This window comes from Monosiga brevicollis, genomic scaffold (genome assembly GCF_000002865.3).
Source record: "Monosiga brevicollis MX1 MONBRscaffold_41 genomic scaffold, whole genome shotgun sequence".
Taxonomy (NCBI): Eukaryota; class Choanoflagellata; order Craspedida; family Salpingoecidae; genus Monosiga; species Monosiga brevicollis.
Window position 1 is genome coordinate 266,199 of NW_001865078.1, and position 16,850 is coordinate 283,048.

At 56.5% G+C, this 16,850-nt stretch overlaps 1 protein-coding gene across 1 annotated transcript; it reads right to left on the reverse strand.

Annotated features, from left to right (window-relative positions):
* Positions 1 to 228: 228 nt before the first annotated feature.
* Positions 229 to 957, reverse strand: MONBRDRAFT_12589 (uncharacterized protein; the record flags this gene model as incomplete). The annotated part of the gene is made up of 1 exon (XM_001750462.1): positions 229 to 957. One exon carries the CDS (start codon positions 955 to 957, stop codon positions 229 to 231), a length of 729 nt encoding a protein of 242 aa, XP_001750514.1.
* Between the last annotated feature and the right edge of the window lie 15,893 nt (positions 958 to 16,850).

Consider the following 16,850-nt stretch of genomic DNA (forward strand, 5'->3'; position numbering starts at 1 on the left):
TTGACTCTGAGCCTTTTAATTGTAGACCCCAGGGTCATGCCAGTATTTGGCCTACTGGTGTCTCACGCTCTATCTCTCTTTCTCTCTCTCCTCGCCACTCCATTCCTGTCTCGCTCATTACCAAGCACTTGCTCAAGTCGTGAGTGTTGCAACGTGTTTCCTGGTACTGAGCAAAACCACAGTCCAAGAGAGGCACGAGGCGACATGCACTGACGCCACAGCTGCGCATCAAGAGGACTTGGTTTTACGCGTAAAGAGAAAGCGGCCAAGCTCCAGATATCCAGCGGCCACGCCAATAGCCACAATGTGATACAAAATAGTAACCAGGGACCGGTACGATGGAGTGATTACCCAAGGGGGCAGCTCTTTCAAAATCTCGGCCAGGGCCACGGTGGGGCACTGCATAAACTGCAGGTTCACGTGCGTCAGGGAGCCGGTGGTCACATAGAAAGGCCAGTGCATGAGATGCATGATGCACAGGCCACCCAGCACGCTGATCCAGCGCCAATGGCCTCCATCATGTAGCTTGAGCAGGCGTAGTGGGGTCACAAACACAATCAAGAAGTGCTGAATAAAAAAGACCTCCACCTCGAATGGGGCCTCCAACGTGTCCGTATCCGGAAGCACGATAGCCACAAAAGCGCCCAGGATGAGCACAAAGTGTGCATGCAGCAGCCCCCGCGTCACTCGAGAGGGCTTGAGCATGAGCAATGTGCCCTGCAGTACCATGACAATGTGGCAAGGCTGCAAGATGTACAGCATAGTTCCGCTGCCATACTTGACGAGTAGCAGGTAACCAATCATGCCCCAGTGGGTCACCGCAAGCAGTCGGTCAATCACGGGCCAGGCTTTGCCAGGTTCAAAAGGGCCCATGCCCAGCTCATGGTGCCAACGCGTCGTCAACTTGAGCGAGATGGCAAACAAAATGCCCATCACCGTCCAGAAGACCGTCTCCATGGTGGACGTCATCGGATCCACATGCGACGAGCAGGCCACCCCGCCTTGCCTGTCATTGAACGTTTTTGGGCCACATCAGCGGAAGAAACATGAGCACGACCTGTGACAGCCCCCGCCAGCGCAGCATCGAGAAACTTACGTGCCACCTTGACGCCAGGTCCCACGCCAGACCCGGTCCGCCACCCATGTAGCCCATTGGGCTGGTTCGTCGGTCACTGCCGCCATACTCGTCGCGCCGTCATTTGACACAAGAAAATATAATGGGTAGTGATGCAACAAGTCAGATACCTTAACCAACACAGGTCCTTCATTTAATACCTTTGTGTACATTATTAAAACTGCATTAACTCGATATTTTGTGACACAAATGATAGCACGTTATTACAACAGAAAGTCCTCTATATACTGCATCTGTCTGAATACAAGATACTCTGTATCGTCATGATTGTATTTCAATTTCTTCATCTTCCTGATATTTATCGAATTTAAATACATCTCAAGGAGTTGCCACAACGCTTTGACCGTTACACTCGCGAGCGATCTCAAAAGTGATGAGCGGCGGTTGCTTCGAAGAAGGGTCACACACATCAATCATCAAAGCAGCTCGCTCAAGGGGCACAGCTACTGCCAACCAACCACGCCGACACTGTCAAACTGTCAAACGTCAAAACCAAACAGGCCACACATAAAGTTGTTAATATGGAAAACATTTTTGGCAACCGCAGCCATACCAGGCCATACCACCACTTGCAACAGAACAGGAGAAAGATGGCTACGTTTCAGGTTTTGTTATGTTCGGCTTGTCATGCAGACTGGCTTCGAGAAGTGAATGGAGGGCGTCTGGCGGGCTTGGCTTGGCATCAGCATCAGCACAATTCAACAAATGCGGAATGTGGCTCGACCCATAACATCACAAAATCAATTGGAGTAGTTGACCACGTTCAAATTCGTTAAAACCAAGGAGGATAGAAAAATTAAAAGAAATGAGAAGAAAATCAAGAAAAAAAAAGGCTCAGCGTGACCGCATGACCACCTGAGCTCTGGCGTCATAACGTCGACAATGCTCTGTGCTTGGTTCGAGGCCATCAACTCGTATCGGTTTGCGATCCAATGCCAGGTGAACAAGCAATGGCAAAGCCGCATTCAACCGCACAAGAGGCCAGAACGCACAACAGCCTCGGTGAAAAGCCAACAAGACCAAACCCGGGGCACAAAGTCGAAGAAAGGAAACTCAAAAGCACGTCACAATGACAACGAACAAGTCACATGGACCGTCAATGAAGGTCTAAAAGGCGAGAAAAACTACAAGAACAAAAATGCGGGGGCTACAAACACAGCCCGCGAACGACAACATGCAAAGGGGGAGTGCGTTTGTTCAAATACTGGCCTAGGGCAACGCGCTCATAACTTGGTTTGAAAACCACACGGATACGACACTGATGGCCACCTTGATGCTGAAGCGTTGTCGAGTTGTCGAGTTGTCGAGTTGTCGCGCTGAACAAGCTCACTCATCAACTTCATCGTCTTCGTCCATGAAATCATCAAAATCGCCCTCACCATACATGTCATCAAACGCGTGTCCATCATCGGCTGCCATGTCCAGATATTCTTCAGGACCTTGCCCAGCAGCCTCTTCGTCAAAGCCACCAAAAGCATCTTCGGCACTAACAGCAGGTGCAGACGGCTGGGAAGCATTATTTTGCAGATCCAGGTAGCCAACATCTTGACCAGCAACATTCAAAGACGAAAGTTCTTCATCGGCGCCAACTGCAAGGTAGCCGTCTGTGTCGCCTCCGATATCGTCTTCCTCTTCAAAATTCTCTGCAGTGACGTCCTGGTAAAACCCGTCTTGATCCAGATCAGAGTCGGCATCAGCTTCTGGAATATCCACCTCGCCGTAGACACCCTCTTGATCTGATGTATCAACGTTGCCATCTGACGGTTGAACCAACACAGAAAAGGAGTTAGCCAAGAAGCACGAGTTGATAGCCAGCCGAGAACGAGGACAAATGCCGTAAATGCAACACGACTTACAAAGCGGATTGATGACTCCAGTGCGGAAGTTTGTGTCTGACTTGAAGTCCTAAGAACCATCAATCATACAACACGAGTTGATGGTCAGAAGAGATGAGAAGAAGGAACAAGAGCGTAAATCTGGCGAGGCGATGGCCTTACCGCAGCAACCTGCTGTGACACCTTTGGCTTGGCGTTGCGTCGACGACGAACAACAAATATGATGACAATGGCCACCAAGACCACGGCGGCCACAGCGCCGCCGATCATGGGTCCAGCAGAGCTCGAGCTCGAGCTGCGCGATCCTTCCGCGCCCGAGTTTCCAGGTGCTGTCGTTGAGCCACCATTGGGCCCGGTGGGACGCGAACCCCGAGTGGTAGTAGTGGTCGTGGTGGGAGCAACCCAGGGGGTGCGTCGCACTTCGGGATCCGAGGCGGCCACAAACGTGTAACCGTTGACGTTGATCACCATGATATTACGTGCCAACTCAGCCTCGAGGATTGTCACGACGTCACCCGCCGTCATCGTTGCACTTACAACAGCTAGATGAATAAACAGACACCAAAATGAGCCACAGGGTTGGCGGTGAGCAGGAAGAAAACACGAATCAACCAGCGATCGAAACCAGCCTCTGTCGAGGAAGGAAAGATAGTCAAAGGCAAGAAAAAGAAAAAACTGGCCACAGCCAACAACAACGCCATCGTCATTGCCAGTCATCAGCAACCAGCAAAGCAGCACTTACCAGGGTCACCAAGCGATGTGATGGCAGTCTGGTTCTGCAGGCGTCGCGCCAGCTCATCCGAAGGCAGCACCAGCGTGGCAAAAGTCAACTGCACCTCATTGGGCAAATCCGTGGGACTGACGTCCTCGACCTCAGGGAACTGCGCCAGGACATCAGCAGCCAGCGATGCCAGCGTGACGTTGCCATTCTGATCATCGTAGATGGCATTCAGCGTATACTTGGCATCCGATCCTTGGCCTTCCGTGGTATCAAAGGCCACCGTCACCACATAGCTGGCAGACTTGGCGCGACGGCGACTCTCGCGCACCGCCACACCCGTGCGAATGTCCACGGGGTCAACCGCTCCATCGCCCAGAATCGTGCGTGCCCACCCAGCCACGGCCTCGGCCATCTCGCCACCAAACGAGTTGTCGGCCAAAATGTACGACGTCGCAATGGCCGGGAACTGCGAATCCAGGTCCACCAAATCGGCCTCGCTCAGCTGGAGGTTTGTTTCCAGGACGCACGACGCTGACCGGGCGTTCTGTACCGTGCAGATCATCTGCGAGTCGCCACCCAGATGCGTCTCAATCATGCTGGCATATGTCATCGGCGTCAAGGCAGTAGTGGTGGTCGTGGAGGTCGTCGTCGTCGTCGTAGAGGTCGTGGAGGTCGTCGAGGTAGTGGAGGTAGAGGTCGTCGAGGTGGTTGATGTTGAAGTGCTGGTCGTGCTGGTCGTGGTCGCCTCGGGGGTCGATGAGGCCATGGTGGCGTCGGTTGCGTTCACAGCAGCTCTACATAGAACAGGAAAACAAGGATGACAAGGATTGGATTTTTGTATGTGAGAGATGAACCGCTGGCACGACGATACACACAAAACTCTCTACTCTCAAATAACAAGCACAGAATGGAACAAAACTTACGTCGAAGCATCGCGGCGCTGCAAGACGTTGGTATTTGTCGCCGTGGACACATCACCCTCGGTCGTGCCAGTCGAGGCGGCATCGGTGCTGGCAGCATCCGTGCTGGGCTCCATTGACGTGCCAGGCAAGGTGGTTGGCGCCGTCGTCGTGGTCGTCGTGGCGGTGGTGGTCGTTGTGGGATCCAGCAGCGACAGGTCCAACACAAACTGGTACGTAAACGGACGATCGCTCTCCAGCAGCGACTCGGTCTTGGCCACCATCAGCGTCGACACACCCGCCACGCCGGCCTGGCCACGCATCGCCTCCAGGTTGGCCGCATGCACCAGCCCAAAGGTGGACAGCGTCATCACCAGACCCTTGGTCGCCTCGCCCGTCACAGCATCCACCGTCACACCTCCCACACCCGCCGCATGGGCCGCCAGCAACGCCACTCCCGGCGACGTCTCGTTGGCCACCAGCGTCACGTTGAATTGCTGGCGGAAGTACAGCGTCACATCACCCACCAACGACATGCCCTTCTCAGACACAACCGACAGCGCCTCGGCATTCAGGTGCCCCGCAAAATCGGCCACCACACGCCCAGCCTGGCCCGCCACAGGCACACAGTCCAGCGGCATCAGGCCCAGCTCCAGCAGATCCGCCTCCACGTCCTCGTCGTCCTTCCACGTCTTGGCCGACAGCGTCACTCGCGAGCGTGGGTGGGCGCGCATCACCGGCACCGGCTGCAACACCTCCGATCGCTCCACCAGGTACTCACACAATCCGTGCCGGCACTCCAAATCCGTTCGTGTCATCACGTTCAAACGCGCCAGCATCGCCGCTCGCGTCGAAACCGAGTGCCGTGCACTCAGTCCCACATGGAACGCCTGCACAGGACTGGCCCGTGGCATGACAGCCGCAACGCCCTCCATGTTCGCCACCAGATCCAGGCTCACCTCAGACGAGTCCAGCGTGTCCACACGGCACACCGCCAGCCCACTGTGGTACGACCAGCACACGGGCTTCTCATACACGTTCACGTCCAGGGCGTACAGGGCATCGCCCAGCGCGCTCTCAGACTCCAGCTTGCTCGAGTCAATGGCTACCAGGAAACTGGCCGCAATCACCGCCTCGGAATCCTCCTGCACGCTCAGGTCCGTGTCAAACTCAACCTGGATGTACCCGCTCTTCTCAGACTGATCCAGCGCAGGCAGCACCTGCACCGTCTGCAGAGGCCCCAGTGCCCGGTTGCCCGACGAGTCCGTCGCCACCAACGACACCACCCGCGTGCCCACGCTTTGCGTCACACGCGACAGGTTGCGCGGAATGTACGAAAACGCATCGCTGTCCAGCACGCCGTCAAAGCGATCCGTGGCCGACGCGCCCTCCGGCACCAAGTAGCTCGAGCCCTGGCGCAGACGCACCACGCCCGCACGCGTCACCGACAGCGACGGCGGCAGCGTGTCCTGCACCGTCACCCGCCGCACAGCATGCCCCACCTGGTTGCAATCGTCCGTCACCGTGTAGTTGATCTGCTGCACGCCCAGCATCAGCACATCCAGGTTGTTCACCAGCTGTGCCTGATCCGTCACGTCACCGCCACAGTCGTCCATGGCCGATGCCACTCCCGGGTCCTCCCAGTCAAACGTCGCCTCGTGGGTCGTCACCGCCTTGCCCGCCAGCGTCAGCACCGGCGGCCGCGTGTCCGACACCACATACACCGTCGGCACCACAACCGCGTTGCCGCAGTCGTCCGTGTACGTAAAGTTGACGCTGGCCGTAAACGTCGCCTGACACAGCAGTTGCCGTTGCACCGACCGCGTCACCTCCAGCGTCGTGTCGCAAGCGTCCACCGCCATCGACTGTCCGTTGTTGTTCAGGTAGGCCTGGAACTTGGCCTCCTGCGTCGACGCCTTGCACTCGTCCACAACATAGTCGGCCGCAACCGTCACCAGCGGCGGGGTCGTGTCCTTCATGGCCACCCAGCTCGTAAAGTTGATCGAGTTGCCGCATGGATCCGACACCACAAACGTCACCGTCGTCTGCTCCGAGCCATCACAGCTGTTGCTCTCCAGCAGCGCTGCCACGTTGGCATCATGCGTCCACGTCAGATCAATGCTGCAAACGTCCTCGGCCGTACGTCCCGCATGCGAGGCCAACCAACGACGCAACGTCTGTTCATTGTCGCTGCGGTCGCACTCCAGCATCAGTGGTGTGGGCTCACCCACCAGAACCGGCGCCGTGCGGTCCACAATCGTAATGTTCTGAACCGCTTCCACCACGTTACCGCATTCATCCTTGCTGGTCCAGCGTCGCTCATAGCGTACGTCCAACACGCAAGCACCCTGGTGGCGGGTCTCCACAAAGTCCACATCAAAGTTCTGCTGGCTGCACGTGTCAAAGGCCATGACATCAAAGACAGGGGGGCGGCTGGGCTCGGTGCCCGTGCTGCTGATGCATTCCAGCACCACCGATGCCGGAACACCGTCGACAAGGTATGGGGTAGGATCAAACGGTGTGGTAGTGGTAGTCGTAGTGGTAGTCGTAGTGGTGGTGGTAGTAGTGGTAGTGGAGGCAATCGTCGTCGAAGCATCCATGGACATGGTCGTCGAGGCAGCTGTATCATTGCCCGCCGACAGCAAGTCGGGCGCCGCCGTTGTCGTCCCGTTGGCCAGGCCAGCATCCGTCATCGTGTTGGTCGACCCCATCGCCGTGGTCGTGGTCGTGGTCGTCGTAGGCATCGTCGTAGTTGTGGTCGTGGTCGTGGTTGTCGTGGGCTCGGTGTAGTTGACCCAGCTAAAAAGCGGCGCCACCCGATCCAACACGTTAAACTCCACATACTGACTCACGTTGTTGCCGCACACATCCGTCACCGTAAAGGTCACAAAGTCCAGGTACGTGGCCGCACATCCCGGCACCCGCGACGTGTTGTCATAGTTGTTCGTCCACGTCACCTCGTCGCCACAAGTGTCATACGCGCTGCCGTTGCCATGCGTCGCAAACCAAGTCGCAAACTGCGCCCCGTTGCCCATGCCGTCGCACTCCACCGTCAAATCACTCGGCGCCGGTGCCAGCGTCGGTGCCTTGGTATCAATCACCTCCAGCACCTGCGTCGCATTGTCCGTGTTCCCGCAGTGATCCGTCGCCAGCACCCCACGATACAACGTTCGCTCATGCGCGCATCGTCCCGGCACCGCCTCGTCCGAAAACGTCACCACAGGGTCCGTATCGCACACATCCGTCACGTTCATGTCCGACTCGCTCGGGATCGCATCACACTCATAAATCCCGTCCGCGCGCACACCCAGCAGGGCGGGCGGCCGGCGATCCACAATGTCAATGTACGACTCGATGGCCGCCGTGTTGTTGCAAATGTCCGTCGCGTAAAACGTCACGTTGTGCCGGCCCACCGACCCGCAGCTCACCTGCAGCGCATGCCGGTCAAACGCCCACCGCACCGCGTCGCCGCACTGGTCCTCCGCCGTGCTGTTGCCGTGGATGGCCAGGTATTCGCCGATGATCGTCTCCGTCGAGTTGGGATCGCACTCCACCGTCAGCGTCTCCGGTCCCACGGGGAAGAGCGGACCCGTCGTGTCCACCACCGTGATGGTCTGCGTCTGCGTCGTGCTCAACCCGCACGCGTCCGTCGCCGTCCACGTTCGTTCCACCTGATAGGCGTGACCACAGGCCGCGTCCTCGGGTCGCGCCGCCACCTGCTGCTCAGACACAAACGTCACCGTCACATTGGTGTCACATGCGTCCCCGGCCCGTACCACCGGCATGTCCGGTAGCTCCTCGTGGCACTCAATCGTCACGTTGGCCGGGAAGTTCTGGAAGTACGGCGCCGTCGTGTCCCGGCGCACAATCTTGGCCGTCGTCGTCGTCGTCAGACCGCAGGGATCGTGTGCCGTAAACGTCACCGTCACCTCGCCCGTCTCACTGCACGATGCCTCCAGACCCGCCTTGACCTCCTCAAAGTTGTTGCTGTACGTAATCGTGCCACCGCACTGGTCCGAGGCCATGGCCCCGCCCACCTGGTCCAACCACGGCTGGATCTCGTCCATCTGATCCGTGTTGTCGCACTCGAGCGGTAGGTCACGCGCCTCCACATCAAACACGGGGGCCACGTTGTCCGACACCGTGTACGTCACCGACGCCGTGCGCTCGTTGCCGCACGGGTCCGACGTCCACCACGTCCGCACAAACGTGTACTCGTCCACGCACCGTCCGTCCGTCCGCTCATCCCAGAACGTCACGTTGACGTTGTCGCCGTCACACTGGTCCGTCGCCGTCACCGTCGTTCCGTCCGGTAGGGCATGGCACTCCGCCGGGTAAGCCTGCTTGGGCGGCAGGCCCACAAACTGAGGTGCCACGTTGTCCGTCGTCGTAAACACTGCCACCGACATGTCATGGCCTCCCTCCGTAAACGTCACCGACACGTTGTACATGTGCGCCGCACAGCTGGCCGACGCTCCCTGCCAACCCACGTACGCCGACGAAATGGTCGGCGCACCGCAGTCGTCGTGGTCGTCCGGCTCGGCCCCAAACTCCTGCGCCGCCCACACACGCTGCTCCACCGTAAACGTGTCGCACGTCGACGTGCTGTCCTGCGGTGGCGTCTCAAACGTGCAGCGCACGCACGCCTGGCCCGCTTCCAGACACTTGAACCCCGGCACCACCGTGCAGTTGTCAAAGCACCCGTCGATCCCGCCCAGCACACCGTCGTCGCACTCCTCGCCGGCCACGTGCAGACCATCACCGCAGATGGGCACGCACGACGGTGGCCCTTGGTTCCACGACCCGTCATTCTGGCACTGTCGCAAGCCGCTGTCCTCATTGGCCAGCTCAAAGCCCGTGTCACACGTGTACGTCGCCACGCTCGGATACCGATTGTCCAGCGACGTCCGCACTTGCCCGTGCGCAATGGTCGGCGCCACATCGCACATGCGTCCAATGCAAGCCGTGGCTCCCGTGCCCAGCGTAACGTAGCCCGTCGGGCATGGCGTGCACGCCTCGTCCTGCGAGCTGCTCTTGTACGTGTTGATGGCACACTCGGTGCACGCACCCGTACCCGAGTTGTAGCCGTACCCCGCTCGGCACAGGCAGTCCGACTGCGCCTGCTGTCCGTTGGTGCTCGAAAACGCCGGGCATGGCTGGCACGTGTTGCCTGCACTCTGGCCAACCTTGTATGTGTCGACGCCGCAAGCCCGGCACGTGGGCTCGGGGTTGGTCCAGCTCTGGTCGGTCTTGCACACCGTCGAAGCTGATCCCACCAGCTCGTAGCCCGCCCCACATTGGAACGTCACCGTGGCCGGGTACCGCGATACCGTGGCACTGATCGAACCGTAGGTCGGTGCCACCAACGCGTCACACAGCTTGCCCTGGCATTCCACCTCCGATCCCGTCCATGACGTGTCCGGGTTGCAAGTGCGCGTCGTCGTTCCGCTCTGACGCTCGTAACCCGCATCGCACGTGTACGTGGCCGTTGAGGGATACTTGTTGTTGTTGGTGGTCGATACGGCGCCGTTGGTCGGTGCCGATAGTGCTCGGCACGTCTTGGCCACACACGTCGGTGGGTTGGCATTCCAGCTCAACGTCGTGCCCGATGCCACACACGTGGCCGAGCTTGACCCAGACAGCGTGTAGCCGGCGTTGCATGTGTACGTCAACACGTCGCCCACAATCGGGTTGCTCACCACCGTGGCCACACCAAAGCTGTACGTGGGAACGGCCGGGCACGGCAGCGGCTGGCACGTCGGCGCAGAGCCCGAGAAGGTGCGAGTGGCTTGGCAAGTGCGTGTCGCGCTGCCCACCAGTTGGTAGCCGTCGTTGCACGAGTAGGTGATCGTGTCGCCGTAGTACGTGTTTCCACTGACCCGACCGTTGGCCGGTGCCGTCGCCGAGCCACAGCTCACGCGCGTGCACGTCATGGCCGAGCCATCCCACGATACGCCCGAGGACGACGCCACACAGGTGCGGCTCACATCGCCCGAGGCCCGTTCGTAGCCCGGGTTGCAGCTAGTGCGGATGGCATCGCGTTGGGCGTGAGGTGGGAACAATAAGTGACAGCTGTGTCGTGACAGCTGTGTCGCAAAGAAAGAAAAGAAAAGAGAGAGAGAGAGAGAGAGAGAAAAAAAAAAAAAAAAAAAACATGGACGGGGCACGGACACACCTGTACTCGGCAGAAACAGGGTAACGACGAGACGAGTCCGAGTAGGAGATGGCACCATTGGAGACCGAGCCCAAGGAGGGGCAGGTCAGGCCAACACAGGTTCCAATCGAGGCGCCGCCACAGCCCGAGCTCGTGTAGCCATTGGGGCAGGCCGGGCAAGCGTAGCACGTCGAGGTAAAAGTCTAAGCGTTGGTAGCAGAATTTGGAAAGAGTCGTCAATTTGCTTTCGTTGCAAAGAGAGATTGCTTCGTTGAACGACACTTACGTTGTCTGGTTGGTATTTTCCAGAAGGACAGCTCTTGCAAGAACCAGCGCTGCTCGTTCCGCATCCATCACGGTAGTATCCAGCTGAGCACGCCCCACAGCTTGTGCAGGAGAAGTACTGGTGATTCGAGCTCGCCATGTATGTGTTTACAGGGCAGAACCGACACGAGCCCGGTCCAGAGCCACCACCGCATCCCGTGAGGTAGTAGCCTGCAGAGCAGGTTCTGCAATTGGTGCAAGTGGTGCCACGGTAGCCACTCTGAGGCTGATATTGCACCGAGGTGCAAGCCGTGCAACCACCAGGGGAGCCACTTCCGCAACCAGTCTGACGATAGCCCGGGTTGCATGCTGTGCCACTGCTGCTACAGCTTGAGCACGAAGTTTGGCGGTGGCTATTGCTGGTCATGAAGGTTCCACTTGCGCAGTTCGTGCAGCTACCTGGATTGGTCGTTGAGGGGCTGCGCAGGTACTCGCCCCGATCGCAGACATTCCAAGGCGAGCAGCTTGTGGTGCGATGAGAGTTGCTGCTGATGTAAGAGGCACCAGAACAGCTTGTGCAAAAGCCAGGTCCAACGCGAAGACCGCTGCTCAACGTTTCGGTAAAATATCGACCAGCATTGCAAGTGTTGGCAGCCTTGCAGCTTCCCGTGCGATGCGAGTTCGAATCCATATAGGTGCCAAAGTTACAGTTCTACACCAGAGCATTCAGATCACGATAAGAACACTGGCATTGGTTGCAAAAAGGCATTTTGCTAGGAACCAAAACATACCGTGCAGCTGGTGCCCGAGTAGCGGCTGCAAGAGTACCTTTGGCCCCGATCACAGGTGTTGCACAATTTACACGAGCTCGAGCGGTGAGAGTTGCTATTCTGATAGTAATGTGTGTTGCAAGCCGCACAGCCTCCTCTGCTGCTTCCACCACAGCCACTCTGGTATTCACCAGAATCGCAGACCTGTCCCACCGAATTGCAAGACTTGCAGCCAGACTGCCCGGTTTGGTCCTGATAGTTGCCCTGTGGCCACGGTGGTCACCGCATTGAGTTTCAACTCGGCCTGCAGAAAGTGAAAAGAGCAACTGGATGGTGTCACTTACGCTGTTGCAGCTTTTGCAGCCGGTTTGTCCAACCTGATTTTGATAGGTACCCTTTGGTGCGCATGCTCACCGTTAGGCGGGAATATTCGCTCAACTGGCAACAACAACAAGACAAGTTGATTCAGAATGCACCGACTTACAGTACCACAGTTTTTGCAGGACCAAGAATTTCCATACTGGTTTTGATACGTGCCAGCACTGCAGCCTGAAACACAAGCACGAAGAAGTGAAATCTGGTGGCCAAGGGCAGGCGAATAGCATATCATTTCGTACTTGTGCAGCCCTGGTTGATGATGTTGTTGGTGAACTTGCGGTTGCCAGGACGGCACTGAATAGAGTTACAGCCCGACCAATCACAGCCACCCGTACAGGGGCCACAGTTGCCGTCGCAGCCTTCATCGCAGTGTGAGTTGTACGAACAGCTGTCGCAATCGCAGCCTGAACCCAGTCAAGAGTATTTATGGGCGAAGACAGTGAGATGAGTGAGTGAGATCAGCATTGCAAGGGCCAGAGGCAGGGCATCCATGTATGTGGGGGGTAAGCAACAACGAGTTAATACTGTGACGTACCACCACCCCACCAACCATCCTGTACAATGTGGCATCGCGGGTGAACAACAGGACAGGTCAGAGCAAAAAGGTTGTCAGCATACCAGTAAGGCCAACGTTGAGCCAAACATCACTTACACAATCACAGCTGTTGCACGTTTGGACATCGCATCCACCGTTGCAGCCCTGGAAAAGATAAAAAATTGAAAGGTGAGAAATGAAGCTGAAAGCCGTTGATGCCTTGTGAACCCAAGAATAAGTTTGTTTGGGGCATGGTAAAAAAAAACGTACGTAGCCATCGCAGTCCAAATTGGAAGGGCAGCTCTCATCGCAGGACGAGTAGCTGCAACCATTGCAATAACCGCCCCTGCTGTTACAGGCGGGATAGTACGCAGCATCGCGGCGTTGCACAGCATGCACTTGGAGCTTGGTGGGCTCTTCGATCAAAACGCGAATGGAGACGGGGGCGTCCTGGTCATCAACACCCTGATCGGCATCACACGAGGCCAAACGCACCAGCTCGGTGTTGATCTGCGTCTGGGGGAGATATGCACTCGAGCCAGTGCGACCTTGCTGTTTGATCAGGGTCCGGAGGGAATATGGCTTGAAGGAGGTCACCATGTCTTGCAGGTGGGTACAATGGGCAGAGGCTGTCTCAGCATCGTAGGCCATTTGAACCCAAGGAAGACCAAAGTCTGTCTTGACGACTCCAATGAGGGCGCGTTGCACGGCGTCACAAAAGGCTGTCTTTGAGGCAGTACAGGCGCGCATGATGACATCTTGCCAGGTGACGCCGTCTCGATCGATCGAGTAGGTCATGTGGGCCGAGACCATTCCGGGCTTGGTGGTAGCGTAATGAATCATTGATTTGGGCAAGTAAAGCACATCGCCTGGACGCATGGTGAAGGTCTCGCAGACCATGTTGTCGGTTTGTGTATAGTCGAAATTGGAGCAGCCTGTATCATACATAACAAGCGAGGAGGTGGGGCGTTATTGGCAAACTTGTGTGCACCAGCAAGAACAAACCGCAGAGTCTGGCGCGCAAAATGGCTTACCCTTGCTGTTCTCAACGCGCAGCTCGTGAATCTGGTCCAAGTCGGCCTGAGAGGCCTCGGGCCAGTTTTCAGTTGAGTTGAGCGCATGACACACGTTCCACAGCTTTTCGCCAGCCACTTGCACGACAACAACGTCATAGCTATGTGTTGATCCGGGGGTGGGGGGTGCGGTGCATTGGGTCTTGGTGAGCGGCCTCGGGGAAGGGATGGGCGTCGGGCGGCGACTACATAGTGACTGGTTGACTTACGGGTCAGTGTGAGGTTTGAGGGCATGGGCTTCACCGGAAGAAATGTAGCCATGGGCAGTGACCTCTGGGGCGCCAAAGACGTCCATGAGCATGCGCTCGAGGGGAGACTTTTCAAAGTCCATGTACTCGCGGCGAATGACGGCTGACTGGCTGTTGGCATAAAACTCATCCTTATAGTCAAGCCAGGTATCAGCGCTTGGCATGCCGGCATCCTGGCTGTTGACATCGCGGAAGGCGAGCACGTTTTCGCTGTCGCGTTCAGCCTGGAAGACCTCGACCATGAAAGGGTCCACCTGTTGCAGATCCTCAAACCACGAGTCGAGGGGGATGAGGTTTGCCAGGGTATCGCTGTTGGCTTGCACGTGTCGGAAGTTTTTCCGGTACGTCGTTTCGAAAAAGTCATCGGCAGCGTCGCCAAAAAGGCGGCGAAGTTGCTCGACGGGCGTGGTGTTTTCTGCCACGATAGCGACCGTGCTGTGCAGCACGGCCAGCAGGGTGGCTACGAGGATAGGGCCTCGCATCTTGGCGTGTACAACGCTGCGTGTGCCCCGATCAGTGGCAAACGGTTACAATCTATCAAGCAGGTGACGTGGGGGAGGATCATGAGAACCTTGTGGAGTATTGGGAAGGGAAGGAACGTGTCGCAGCGCAAGCAGCCGCAAGACCAGCCGCTCAGCTGGGGGGTGTCAAGCTTGAAACAACGGGTAAACGCTGGAACTCAAACCCAGGGATGGATCCGATCCTGCCATGACGTCTTTCGTCAAGGCAATAAGGGCAGCCGTTTCTCACCTCGGGATCAGATTAGTAGCATGCATTCAAGTGTGTCTCTGGAAAGACCAGACAGAGAATGGCAGCTCGGGAAAAAAAAAGAAGGAAAGATACGACACTGGGAAAGAGGACCCGTGCCCCGCCTTGAGAAAGAGACTACGATCGCAATGGGCGAGCGGGCGAGCGGGCGGGACGTGCCCAAGAAGCCGGTAACAAAAATCAGTACGGCGACACGACAACAAGCTTTGAGTCGCCGTCCGGGCAAATCAAAATACCGCTCGTGCCAGAGAGCAGAGAGAGCAGAGAGAGCAGAGAGAGCAGAGAGAGATGAGCAAAACGTCGCAGCTGCACAGAGAGAGGGCAAGCGGCGGGTGGACGAAGAACAGAGGGAGCAGGCGATAGAGGGCGCGTTAGGATTGTGGAAAGGGGCTTAAAGAGGGATATCAGAGAGAGAGCTGGAAGGATAGGGCGCGATCAGAGGGAGACAACAAGGAAGAGGGAGAGAAAGAGAGGGGGAGCAAGATGGATGCTTTTGACAGGCTCAAAAGAGGGCGTCAAAAAAGTTAGTGGGGTACGTGTTGTCCATACACTTGGAATAGAGGGCGCTTGCCATACCATTGGTTTGTTTACATTGGGAGGGCGGTGACACACATCACTTTGTGTGTGTGTGTGTGGTGCGTTTGGACTGGCTTGTAACGGGCTATGATGAAGGGCAGTGGACTAAAGAGTTGGCGGTATTTTTCCAGTTTGGTTCATTCAGATTTGAGCATCGTCGAAGATGAAGCTGCCGCGCTTTGAGATAGGGTGGGGGAACCAAAACCCATCGACAAGCTGTCACACAACTAAATAGGAGTGATTTTGTGGTGTGGTTCTGTGTGTATCATCGGGCCTTCGCGACTGGCAAACCCAGCGCGTGTGGGATAAACTGTGGGTACAATGGGAAGGCGGATAAAAATACCGTCATAACTATAGTGTATTGGTGGGTTGCAGCTGTATCATCTGCGGACAAAACGCGCCACCAATCTTCACCTTCACACATCAATAAAAGAACACCCACACCCACACACACAGTACAATGTACCACTACACCAAACACACCACACAGGTCAAAACGTTACCGATTCGTTCAAACGATTCACACCGAAAATTCGCAAGACCTGCGATCGTGGGACGTTGCCAGACGTTTTCTTTTATTATGATTTCTGTAATGCAGTGGTGTCCGGCCAAACTATGGGACGATTCCATAATGACAATGTCATACAATTGTCATACCAGGGACATGTACAAAGTGTAACCAATATCACACAACGGCATACCAAGCATTACGTACCACTTTTTCTGTGTATTGGGTAGCATCTCGAAGCCGTTGATGGTCCCAACTGGTCACCAGCTGCAGCGCCTTGTGTGAATTTGATCGACGAAACGTGTCGCACAGTTGACATCCATCACTCTTCATGGTAACGGTTTCTCTCTCTCTTTATCACAAACCGCTTCAAACCGCTTTTTGCATCTCTATCCGCGCAATCTCATGAGCCCCCTCCAAGTACAACTCGTCTGACAACCCAAAATTTGCGTTCCCCAAAAAAACGGCAGCCGGTCTCCCCCTGATGCGCCAAAGGACTCACCTCTGACTGACAGCTCTGGGTATCAGTTGCGATGTGAGGTGCACTTGCTGTGTGCCCAGCGCACGTGGTTGACTGAGATCAGTGGCTCTCACGCCCACTGAAATAAAAAATAAAATAAAAAAAGTGGCAGTCGTGCTCTCAACCAAAAATCTTGGGCCCCACCCGACCAGGTTGTTGCCGTATCACCAACAAGCAAGCAGGATCAAGACCTCGCACGCAACAGCCCAATGCCTCAAGCAGCCAGACGCTAATGCCAATCTTGTGATCCGATGCCAACTCACATGAGATGCAAGCAGCAGCAGAGGAAAAATGAAATGCCAACAACAGGTTCAAACTTCTCAAACTTCTCAAACTCTCAAACTCTCAAACTCTCTCTCTCTCTCTCTCTCTCTCTCTCTCTCTCTCTCTCTCTCTCTCTCTCTCTCTCTCTCTCTCTCTCTCTCTCTCTCTCTCTCTCTCTCTCTCTCTCTCTCTCTCTCTCTCT